We start from the raw sequence: 12,035 nt of genomic DNA, 5'->3' as shown, positions 1-12,035 counted from the left end.
GCGTTTGATTGGTCGAACACGACACGGAAGTCTTGGACCCCACTGATTGGCTGCCTTCGTTCTTACGTGTATAATACTAGCTCTTGCATCTTGATTTCTATTTGGAAATGATTTGTATTAAGAGTCTCATTTGACAGTGTGAACGTGTGCTAACGTATAGGGAAATAATAAAAAACAAATGGAGCAAAAGACGTTTTGTTCCCAGGATTCCATTAACTGTTACTCAAATATCCATGTGAAGGTAAGATGAACTTACAAGCTTCCAGGTAGATGGACGTCATATTTGATAGGGCAACACTTTAAATGGGCATCACAGACATGATGATTTAGTAAATTTTAGTAAGTAAAAACATAGATTTAAAGACAAGTTTAAAATCCAAAATATTTTGTTTAATTTGGATGTAAAGGACGCAACAACGCAAATCAATGACTTACAGGTGTAATTTTATTTTCTGACACGTTTAGCTTGGTGACTTATTAACAAGATATAGATTTAATCATACAAAACGTAACAATAAATATTTGTTAAGGCTGCCAAAAAAGGCTAATATATATAATATATTTATTATTATTATATATTTTTTTTACTTTTATATAATAAATATATATATATATATATATATATATATATATATATATATATATATATATATATACACATATATATTTGTAAAATTATATATATATTTTTTATTTATTTTATTTGTATTTTTTTTTTTGTATTACTTTTATATATAAACAATATCTATTTATCGGTCCCTTCCAATATGGCGGACTAATTAACGTACTGCGGCTAGTTGTCCAATCATATCATAGCTCCTTCCTACGTCAGTTGGCTCTGATTGGATCAGCTGATCTATCCTGCTGAATGATGTCGCCATCGTGACGCCATGTTCATAGGAACAACGACTGTAATTATGAACAGCTGAAATAAAGTGTAATGTGTAATTTCATTTTTTTGGTGAAAGCGTCATTTTATTAAACGTATCCATAACAGACATTTCTTTAAGCTTTGGTTCAAAAGCCTTTAGGAGAAAGATAACAGTATTTAACACAGAGTGGAAAAAGTCTAATAATATCTTTATAAAACATTTTTTTTGTTTTATTAAATATGTTTTTATTTTATAATCCTTACCTAAAAACACAGTTTACATATAATTGTGTGGGGTTTTTTTTTTTACATGTGATTATCTGTCCCTGAATAATGTGTGATAAATAAAACCATTAATGTGAAAATAAATGCAAAATGTGGAGAGGGAAAAAGTCTCCACTCATGAATAAATTAAAAAATCTTTTTCTTTTTCTTTTATTCTGACTAAGTCTAAGATTACGCTGATTAATGTTCAGACATGAAGTCGGGTTTAATTTTGGAACCAGACAGTCTTGAGGATTGAAAAAAAATCCATCAGTTCTGTGCATCATCAGACATTAATGACTTTTTTTTTTTTTTTTCACTCTGACTCAACAAAAGCAACACTGAAAATATCACATAGAATATAATATTTCTCATTTAGGTGAATCATATAACTGATTTTATACTTTATATAATAACCTGTTTTGCAAGATGAAACAATAACTTTTATAGCTATATAACTGATGATTTGTTTTACAAACGCCATCCATGTCCTAAATAGTTGTCACATGATCTCACCCAAAATAACAACCCTCTTTCACTACTCTTTCACTCAGGATCTTCAGATGGCACGTCACATATATTGTATATATTTATATTGAATATAACTCTATACGCGTTATGATAATCTTATTACATATGAGACTTCATTCACCAGTTGACATAAATACAATTTGGTTTTCTGCATAATATCATATAAAATTAAAACATAATACTAAAACACTGTTTTTTAAATGTTGATTTCTAAGTAATATTTTTAGTAATTATTAAATTAATAAATGAATAAATTAATACATACATAAAATACATAAATAAATAAATGTACAGTTAAATTACAACTAATTTATTACAATTACAGTTACAAATACATAGATTAAAGACATCTTCAAAACAGAGAAAGTTTTCTTTATATAACATGTTTACAATCCACAAACTACAATCCATTTATACGATACACGTCCAGGTCCATTATAACAACTTTTAAACTTAAAATATAAACATTAAAATACTGCAAAAAGCTTTTATCCTTTTTAAATTAGTATGTGCATTCAAACTTTATCATTTTAGGTTATAAAAATACAAATTTCATCTGAACACATCTTTCACCCCTTCCCCGCACCCCATTAAATATCTAGACTATTCCACTGACTGTAGATGAAGCAAGGCGCTTCAACTATGTTTCCTGAAAGCATGTAAAAAGAAAAAGTTTCTTCAGTTTTCTAATCACATTTAAAACTACTGGCATGTTATTCATATTATATATTGACTGTGAAGTATTCATTTATAGAAGTCAAATAAAATCAAAACAAATAATTAGACCATTTTATTATGTCCTTGGCAGTGTTGGGGCTTGAACCCCAATTCACAGCTATTGACTGATTAAATGCATGTTTTAGTTGATTCTATATTGACAAATTGTATATTTTTAAGAGTAAAGTGCTCAGTCACAGACTCACTATATTCTTTGGGATGGAGTCTTCTGTTCACTGGAAGGTATTGAGCAACAAAGAGACAATGTTTGACTCTTAACCCTCAACTTCTCAAGAGCTAATTTTGGATGAATACTAACTGCAGTCAACGACGAGCAATCAGCCACAGTGTAAAATGCGGTTACGGTACGTCTGTAGTCGTTTGGAGAAACGTGGTTATATTTGGAAGCTGTGATAAAGCACTCGCTCAGTGTATGCTGTGTCACTGATAAAACAACGCTGCAGGAACAGACCACTAGATTAACTCTGAGCTCCGGGAGTCTGCGATCATTCCATGACACACCATGAGCACAGATAAATGGATACGAGCACACTAAATTAGTTTAGGCACCTCAGGGTTGTCATGGAGATACGTGCCACTAGATTTCACACAGGTTTCTTACAGATATTTACGAATATTTCATTTAGTGTGTCTTATTTGAGATTCATAACAGGTTAACCTTAAATACTTAGACTGACACCATCATTATTCCTTTATTTAACATGTGTTTGTTAATTTTTTTAATCATTAAGCCAGGATTTATTTATCACATATTATTCACATGATGTCTGTTTACTGATCGCATGTCATTTTTGTGTAAGGGGTCTGTTTACTTTAATTTAATATTAATTTTAAAGGGATTTTTAAGCATGTCTTGTTATTTAAGATTACTGAATACATGCAAATTAAAATACAATCTCTTACAATGAAACGTCTGTCCAGTTCACGTGCATTCTTTTTCTCGGTAGTCAGTCGAGCCATTTATAGGCTGTTTATCGCTCACCCCATGACTGACACTTTAACTGTGACAGGCCTGAGGGGAAAAAGCCCAGTCAGCAGTCCAGTATAGTGGAGCGTTAATTAAAATAAGAGCTGCATACAAACCATTCTGGGCTGCACTATAAACCTACAATACAAATACACACACAACGTGATTCTACATTCTGAGATATAGAGTGTCATAATGAAATGGATTTTGTTGAAAATATCTGGCTATTTAAGGAATACGGATTTGGATGTGAGCTAATAATGAATGTCATTTCAGCAGGAAAGACTATACAACTTTTTTCTGCTACACTAATATATGTAAGGATTAACAAATAAGTGATCTTATGTGATATACCTGATGTGAAGCTGTATTATTTTCTAATAATAGCATGCCATGAAGTGTGTCCTGGAGAATTTGAGGATAACAAGTTACCAGTGATAATATTTTTTTAATTATTTTAAAGAACAATACATTATCTTTCATCTATATAAATTTATAGATAAAATTAATGCCTTAGGAAGTACTTAAGATCATATTAAGAACTTATTTCCTGTGATAAACTAATGCTCTCTCAACAGCCTCTCATTTTTCTCTCTCTCTCGTAGTTAATAAGCTTGACATGATAAAATAACTTGATATCTTTGCCCTGAAGACTTCTGTGTAGTAAAAACCTTCTTTTAAATTATAACACATGGTAATACATGTGTTTGGACTCTCAGAGCTGCTGTAACAGACAACAAGTCAACATGAACAATCAGTATCTAGAATTCCGCAGAGTGAAAAATCTCAAGCTACCCGTTTCTGACAGTATACAAAACCTTGACACACCACGTTCCACTTTTTGACACGCCGGCCTGCTTGTATCATGCAGAAAAAGGCTAATCCTGTTGTTTTGGTTCCTGGGATGAGGAATGAGACTGCTAAAGCACGCTCTACCATATTAAGGCTATGTGTTGATGTGGGTGTCTGGGCTCCCAGCCACACAACGGCCTTATAAGGATCTGGAAAATTTGCAAATGCAAGAATCTAGCATGTAAAGGAGATTTTGAAGTTCTCAGGATATGTGTTACAGGTTATGCAGACATTTTCATGCCTCTGTTGAGCCAAACATATTTACATTTTCTCATGATGCATCCTGATAAACTAAAATAGACTTTTGTAGCAACATTCTTCAAAACTGTCCAAGAAAGGTTGAGCTCTGCCTGGGCCTGGCATTACATATCGGACGTGAGTAGTGTGCCATCTAGTGGACATTATTTATTACTACAGCAAATGTTTTTCTGGTCGCATCTATAAAGAAATTGTAAAAGCATGCTAATTTGAACAGAGAGGTCGGAGGTCCATCATCACATACTAAAACCATCAGATAACATGCAAGAATTTAAGCAGTAGATTATTATAATATGCAATTGTATGTACAAAAGTAATTGTATGTCATTAATCGCTTATTACTACTGACCCTGTACACCCTGGACCCTGTACACCTCTTCCAGCTCCCCCTTCTTTTCTTAACCAAACTGAGAGACACAGGAACAGTTTTTTTCCCCAGACAATCACCATAATTATATTCCCTGCTTTATATCAGTAAGTACTGCATTATCAGAACTGTCAGTCATCACATCAGTGTACTGTACAAAAAGCATAATATTGCACAATATTGCTCTTTGCATTACCCTGCATGCACTCTCATAACTGATCTGTCATATATTCTGTATTCCTATTTAAATAGTCGTACTGTATATATTGTCTCACATTGTCTGTATTGTCTTGTATAGTCTGTTTCGTCTTGTTTTGTATAGTCCAAGCTAAACGTATAGTTATTTAATGTTATTTAATTTAAAGTGATTCTTATTTTATATATATATATATATATATATATATATATATATATATATATATATATATATATATATATATATATATATACGTATATGTGTATATATATACGTACGTATATATAAACTAAAAAAGAAGAAGAAGAAGAAAAAGAAATAATAAAAAATATTCTTTTATATATTCTCTTTTAGTTTATATATATACGTATATATATAAACATATATTTTATATAAATAATAAATTCAAATAAATAAGAAGAATAAAAAGTATAAAAAGAAATAATAATAATATATTATCATCATTATTATTATTATTGTTTAGATATATAATATTTTATATAAATAAAAAAATACGAATAAAAAGAAATGTAGTATAAAAAATGTATATAAAGATATATATTTAAAGATTTTTTTATTATTATTTTATTTAACTTCTTTTATATTTTATTTCGAGCCCCTGCTTCTGAATACGCGTCAAAACTCATGCGCCTTTTTCCTATCGCGCAAGCGCACGGAGCGTTTGGGTGGGCGGGCCTTAACTGTGATTGGACAAAGAACGATGTCAATCAGCTGACAACAGTTAGAAGGCGAAGCAGCAGCACGGTGTTGAACTTCGCTGTTATTTTTTACATTCACTTTAAACAAACTAGTTGTCTCATTAAAATGACCGAGCAGTCGTCACTTCTTCTTAGAAAACAGTTAGCAGGTAATGAAAAAGTAGTTTATGGTTTTTAATGTTAATAAGACTCATTGTTTGGCTAGCAAGCTAAGCTACAAACTAGTTATATAATTATACATTGGGACGTTTACTGGGTTTATAGCAACAACATTGCTGTTCATCTGTGTTAAAAAGTTAGCGTGTGTTTAAAGGCTTGACATGTTGGAATGTGTAAATATCAAACTAAAGGGATTTGTTAAAGCTAGTTCTGATTGCTAACAGATAAACAGGTCAGTAAGATTATAGTGAGGTTTAAGGACATACATATTATATTGTTTTGATCATATTGCCTCGTAAATGTCGAACAGTTACATTTTTGACCATTTTCACTGTATTTTAGCTCAGTTTTTAAAACAGCATGCGATTTAGCTATGTTGTACTGTCCACATTGGGACAAGTCCCGCCTCCTGTACTATGATTGGGTGTTTGATCGAGCTCCAGCGCTGTCAGCCAATCAGAAGCAAATAAGGGGCGGGGTTTGTTAGAATACATATGTGTATGTGTAATTTTTTATTCATGTATTTTTCAATATAATATAGGTTTATAATTTTTATTTAGTAAGTATCAGTTACAAATTATATTAATAATGTACATTTATTGACATTTAACACCTTGTTAGCATTGGATTTATACCCATGCAGAAGGACCAGTGCATAAGAAGAGCAGATGATCTCCACTCATATGGTTCCTTTTTTTTTTTTGGCTTATCTGTTGTCGTGTTGTTGTTGTATTTGATCACAGAACTCAATAAGAACCCCGTCGAAGGTTTTTCGGCCGGTCTGATCGACGACGATGATATCTATCAGTGGGAGGTTGTGATCATCGGTCCAGCTGATACGTTGTTGTAAGTAATGGAGTGTGTAAGTAATTCCTACAATATGACCTCCAGGTCATCAAGCTGGTAGAAAGAAGTTCCTTCAGTGTTTTAACAGGATTTCTGTTTGTTTTCTTCTTTTTTCCTGTAATAGCGAGGGTGGATTTTTTAAAGCGAACCTCACTTTTCCTCATGACTACCCACTTCGCCCTCCAAAGCTGAAATTTATTACAGAAATCTGGCACCCTAACGGTAAGTGCATATGATTAGACCACAATCACCTGGTCTTAAAGATGGAGAGAAGCATTTATGGCACAAACCACATCATCTGACAAGTTTTTCCTTAAGCTTGTCTTTTGTTTGGTATTTAGAGGTTTTTTTTGATTGGATCTCCTCACCAATTTATGACACTTTGCAGTAATTAATGAACTAGCATTCACTTGATCTGATTCTGATCCCACAACCTTCAGTGGCAAAGAACGGGGATGTCTGCATCTCAATCTTACATGAGCCAGGAGAGGACAGGTTTGGCTATGAGAAGCCTGAAGAGCGCTGGCTGCCGATCCACACCGTCGAGACGATCATGATCAGCGTCATATCCATGCTGGCCGACCCGAACAGCGACTCGCCGGCCAATGTGGACGCTGCTGTAAGTCTATTTAGTAGCACCAGCTAGTTTACCACATTATAATGTAGGTGTGAAGAGTACTTGGATGATATGCAGGGATGTGTGCGTTAACAGAAAGAATGGCGAGAGGATCCCAACGGAGAGTTCAAAAGAAAAGTAGCCCGCTGTGTGAGAAAAAGCCAGGAGATGGCATTCGACTAGATCTTCCCTTCACTGCAATACTCTCTTCAATAGTAAGTCTATAAGGCGTCAGTGAGTGTTTTATATACACAACGAGAAACTGATCGGTAGAGGAAGACGCAGTCCATTAGATGGAGATGGTTTAAAAGCGGCCTGTAACAAATTGTATATTCAACTTTATTCAATTTTCTGGTTTCTTTACCCATCTGTAGCTGTGATAAAACTTCTGAAAACCTTTATAATGACACAATTCTGTAGCATAAATGAAAACAGTGTTCTATTGGGAAAAGAAATACTGTATGTGAATTGTAAATATTCAGCAATTACTTTTCTTCTTTCCCACAGACAGGAGAGGTAGCAAATAGCAAGATCAGAGAGCCATCACTCTGTTCCCCAGTTTCCCTTCATAAGGAAATGGAAATTTAACACCTGAATCTTCTCTGAATGTGTGGTTAGTGTGTGTGTGTGTGTGTGTGTGAGCGAGAGATAGACACTTATTTATTTTAATGATGGTGTAATGCATGGCCTTCTTTTTTTTTTTTTTTTTTTGCTTTTCTTTCCTCTGAGCCATCGAACTATATGCAAAGTCACTTATGCAATTTCCACCAGAGTTCATTCACTGTAGCTTCAGAGAACCTCATGCAACAAACGTCTCCCACCAAGGAGTCTGTGTGCTCCCTGCTGCCTTAATTCATCCTCCTGCACAGGAGAGAATCAAAGTCATGTGATGGGATGCCATGTCTGTCAGAATCCTCCTGTTTTGTTTTCGACAAACCAAAAAGAATTCCTATTCATATAAGCGAGAATATTTCATATGTAGCAAATATTCTACATCTGTAAATACTGTATTATAGCCACGTCAACCTGATCATCTGTCCGTCTTTCTCCTCCACTTCACCTTTATTCCTTTGCGGCGTTAAAGCCGTCAGTCATTTATGTACAACTCGCGCAGTAATTGTTTTTTAATCTGTTGTTTTTTTTCTTCAATTTACCTTGTTATTGCTCATTAAAAGCATTTTGTCTAAGAGTCTATAAGCTTGTGTGTGTGTTCTGTCATCACATAATTGATGCTTCAAGTTTGTTAAAAAGTGGATAATTTAAATATTAATTTAAATATTTATTTCTAAATAGGTAAACATTTGTGGTTCTCGTTCTCATGTTTGACTCTCCTCAGGTGTGTCATGTTTTCTGATCGTAAACAACTCAGTATCGGTAGCTAAAGTATAACTGAGGCATTGTTTATCCCAAATAAGAATTAAAAACCCTTCCTGTTTGTAGAATATTCAAGCATTTGTATTCAAATACAGAATAAACTTATTATTCAGCTTTTATTTGATTACCTTGTATCGTATCATATAGGATGTATAATGGCAGGAAATCAAATGTGCAAGTATAAAAGTAATCTTAAATCTGGTATCCAATGGAAGAAAAAAAATAATCAATAAGGAAAACATCCAAAACTGGAATATTATTCCCACCCACGCTCCACATGGATGACAGAGACTTCCAGTTGCTCCAGTTCTTATTGCCCAGGAGCAGACAGACTCTTGTTCATGAATTGTCTCTTTACAAAGCACATCCACCACTGTGGAGGAAAAAGAAAGATGGTTTGGTGTTTAGCTTCTAACAATCATTTAAGATGTGTCTAAAATCATATACTTATACACTGTTCTACTCCAGTGTAAAGTATAAATAGTGTGAATCTTGTGTTAATAAAGTACAAGCAGAAGTAGTGCACATATTTAACCTAAAAAAAAGAGTACCTAATAAAGTGACCGTCTATAGTGTAGCTGTGAACAAACGTATACGATGCCAACTGACATTTAGTATAGTAACAAAACTCTACCTATAAAAGTTATAACCTATATGGTAGATGTGCACAATTAAAAAAATAATAAATCAGCTGTCTTACCTTGCTTGGCTTGTCTGTCTGTGGGTCAAACACTTTCTCGCACAGTCTCACGCCTGTTTCCTGACGAATCTGCTGCAGGTAAGCCCTCATAGATTCTGCTCAGGACATAAGAACAAACACCGGATCAACCGGAGTGAAGATTGAAGCCATACAATAATGCTGGAAGGTTCGACCCGTAACAATATGTCCTATTAAATACTCTAATGAACATACAGCGTTTCTAAGTCTCATGATTAAACTAAAGAAATGAATCTTATATAACACGACCAGATTTTATTAAGTATTTGGATTTCTGAGAAGAATTAAATTCAACAAAGGGTTTTGATACACCGTGTATTATAAATTTCTTCTGAAACGTAAATGTAGCGAGTGAGTGTTTGCAGCGTACCGTCTTCCTGTCTGTTGGTAGGTTTAACATACATGGCGTTGAGAGGGAATCCCGGCTCCCCTGGGATGGGGAAGTTGGTGATTCCCAGCGTGTACATCTCCTTCTCTCCCTGGCCTTTAGAGCTGCACTGGGGATCAAATACAAGGATGGGATTAAAACACCCAGCAGTAGGAAAGACTAAAGTATGAGTATAAAGAATCAAAATGGGCTGAAAATATTATTTAAACAAATCTCTAATGTCTGATTTTTCTCGTTAAAAAAATGTAATTTTGTTTGAAAGTCTGAAGTTGAGTGTAAAAAAAAAAATCCCACAGCGTTTTTTTTTTTTTTTTTTTTTTTTGCCCTATTTACTAAAGACGCTTCTAGCTGGGGTACATTAAGATTAAATATAATGAGAAACTGATAAAATGTATGACACGTAATTTTATTAAAAAAAAAAAGAAAACGTTACATTGGCAAACTGCTTTGGAATCCTACTTAAAAAAATAATAAATAAATAAATGAATGAATGAATAAATGAATAAAATTGACTATTTTACGCTACCAGCACAACCCCAATTATATGATGGACACATACCTTCTGCAGCTTCTTGAGGCATTCAGAGATGTACAGAGTGACGTAGATCAATGTTCGGTCTGCCTCGTTCTGATAAATGGTACGATACAAAATAAAAATGAGTCAGAGAAACAATCACAAGTCAAGTTTAAAGTCAAGAATATAAAATAAGAACAAATTCAACAAACATCAACGTACAGCCAAAAGCGCTTGAGCGTCAGATGTGCACGTTCAGACATGCATGCATATTTTACCCTGATCCTCTCTCTGTGGATTTGTTTTGCTTTTTTCCTTCTTCTCGCCTTACCTTAATTTCATAATTCTTGAAGAACACATTGGCTTTAAAGTAGTAAATGGCCTCGTCGATGATGTCTGTGTCTTTGGCTGAAAGAGGAAAGAGAAAAAGGAAACAGGAACATTACACACAGTAGACGACGCCGTGGTGTGACAGGTTTTAAGACCATTTAAGGAAGATATGCCACAGCGCAAAGATATACTGTATACCACATATACAGAACCTGTATAAAACATCTAGTGACAGCTTCCAGGTTTAAAAAAAAAAAAATAGGCAAAATATCTTACTTTCTTTTGGAGCAGGGCCTTTAAATTGTGTTTTGAGGGGCAACATTGCCATATTTCCCACCAGTTTGGTGTCGTCGTCCATTAGACTGGAATGATAAGCCTGAAAATGAGAAGCACAAACCATGCAATTCAACTTAAATTCAATTTAAACTTAATTTAATCTCTATGCATTTTTAATGCTGAATATTTACAAACTGATGCAAAACAAGCTTCACAGCATCAGCATGAAACTTAAATCCACAACATTATAGAGGTATATATAGATATATAGATTTTTTTTATTTATTTTTTGCAGGAAAAAAAAAACAATTCGCTGCATTTAAAGCTAATAAATCCATATTAAAGTGAATAAATATAAATAAATCTGAGGCTGTGAGACGGCTAGCTAACTGCTAACATAGCAAAAAAGCTAAAGGCTGCTAAATTCTCACTTTAAAAGCGTTTAAAGACAAGTTTTCTGTCATACATATCAAAAGCCATGTGTTTAAATACGTCTTCATAAGTTTGCTTACCGGCATTTTTTAAATATTTGCTGTTTTTTGGGGAAGAAATTGGTTAATGTCAAAGCACTGAAAAACGCCGCTTCCGCTTGTCCCACCCAAACACAGTGATACCGGAAGTAGCTGGCTTGTAAACTCCAGTGCAGTTACTTCTGTTGTCCGCAAGGGGGCAGAAAGGTCACTGCCTATGTTGCCCATTATTAACGATTTAATTTAACTTTAACTTAAATAACTAGTAATTAATAAAATGGTCATAAATATATATATATATATATATATATATATATATATATATATATATATATTTATATATGACCTTTTTAGCTTTATATATTAGCTTTTTGCTATGTTAGCAGTTAGCTAGCCGTCTCACACAGCCCGATTTATTTATATTTATTCACTTTAATATGGATTTATTAGCTTTAAATGCAGCGAATTGTTGTTTGTTCCCTTCAAATAAATAAATAAATAAAATAAATTTCTAATGTTGTGTCTGTAAGTTTCAAGCTGATGCTGTGAAGCTTATTTTGCATCAGTTTGTTAATATTCAC

General features: G+C 33.6%; 2 protein-coding genes across 2 annotated transcripts; one reads left to right on the top strand and one right to left on the bottom strand.

Moving 5' to 3' along the window:
* Positions 1 to 5,754: 5,754 nt before the first annotated feature.
* Positions 5,755 to 8,581, top strand: ube2g1b (ubiquitin-conjugating enzyme E2G 1b (UBC7 homolog, yeast)). The gene is made up of 6 exons (XM_060891079.1): positions 5,755 to 5,912; positions 6,666 to 6,768; positions 6,893 to 6,990; positions 7,209 to 7,387; positions 7,481 to 7,599; positions 7,892 to 8,581. Exons 1-5 carry the CDS (start codon positions 5,870 to 5,872, stop codon positions 7,565 to 7,567), a joined length of 510 nt encoding a protein of 169 aa, XP_060747062.1. The 5' UTR covers positions 5,755 to 5,869; the 3' UTR covers positions 7,568 to 7,599; positions 7,892 to 8,581.
* Positions 8,582 to 8,855: 274 nt separating this feature from the next.
* arpc3 (actin related protein 2/3 complex, subunit 3) lies at positions 8,856 to 11,636 on the bottom strand. Its single transcript, XM_060891078.1, has 7 exons — positions 11,497 to 11,636; positions 10,985 to 11,084; positions 10,710 to 10,786; positions 10,424 to 10,492; positions 9,847 to 9,973; positions 9,459 to 9,553; positions 8,856 to 9,131 (listed from the first exon to the last, which is right to left on the bottom strand). Exons 1-7 carry the CDS (start codon positions 11,500 to 11,502, stop codon positions 9,069 to 9,071), a joined length of 537 nt encoding a protein of 178 aa, XP_060747061.1. The 5' UTR covers positions 11,503 to 11,636; the 3' UTR covers positions 8,856 to 9,068.
* Between the last annotated feature and the right edge of the window lie 399 nt (positions 11,637 to 12,035).

This window comes from Tachysurus vachellii, chromosome 17, assembly GCF_030014155.1.
Source record: "Tachysurus vachellii isolate PV-2020 chromosome 17, HZAU_Pvac_v1, whole genome shotgun sequence".
In the NCBI taxonomy this organism is placed as follows: Eukaryota; Metazoa; Chordata; class Actinopteri; order Siluriformes; family Bagridae; genus Tachysurus; species Tachysurus vachellii.
This window is presented reverse-complemented; position numbering and strand designations above follow the sequence as displayed.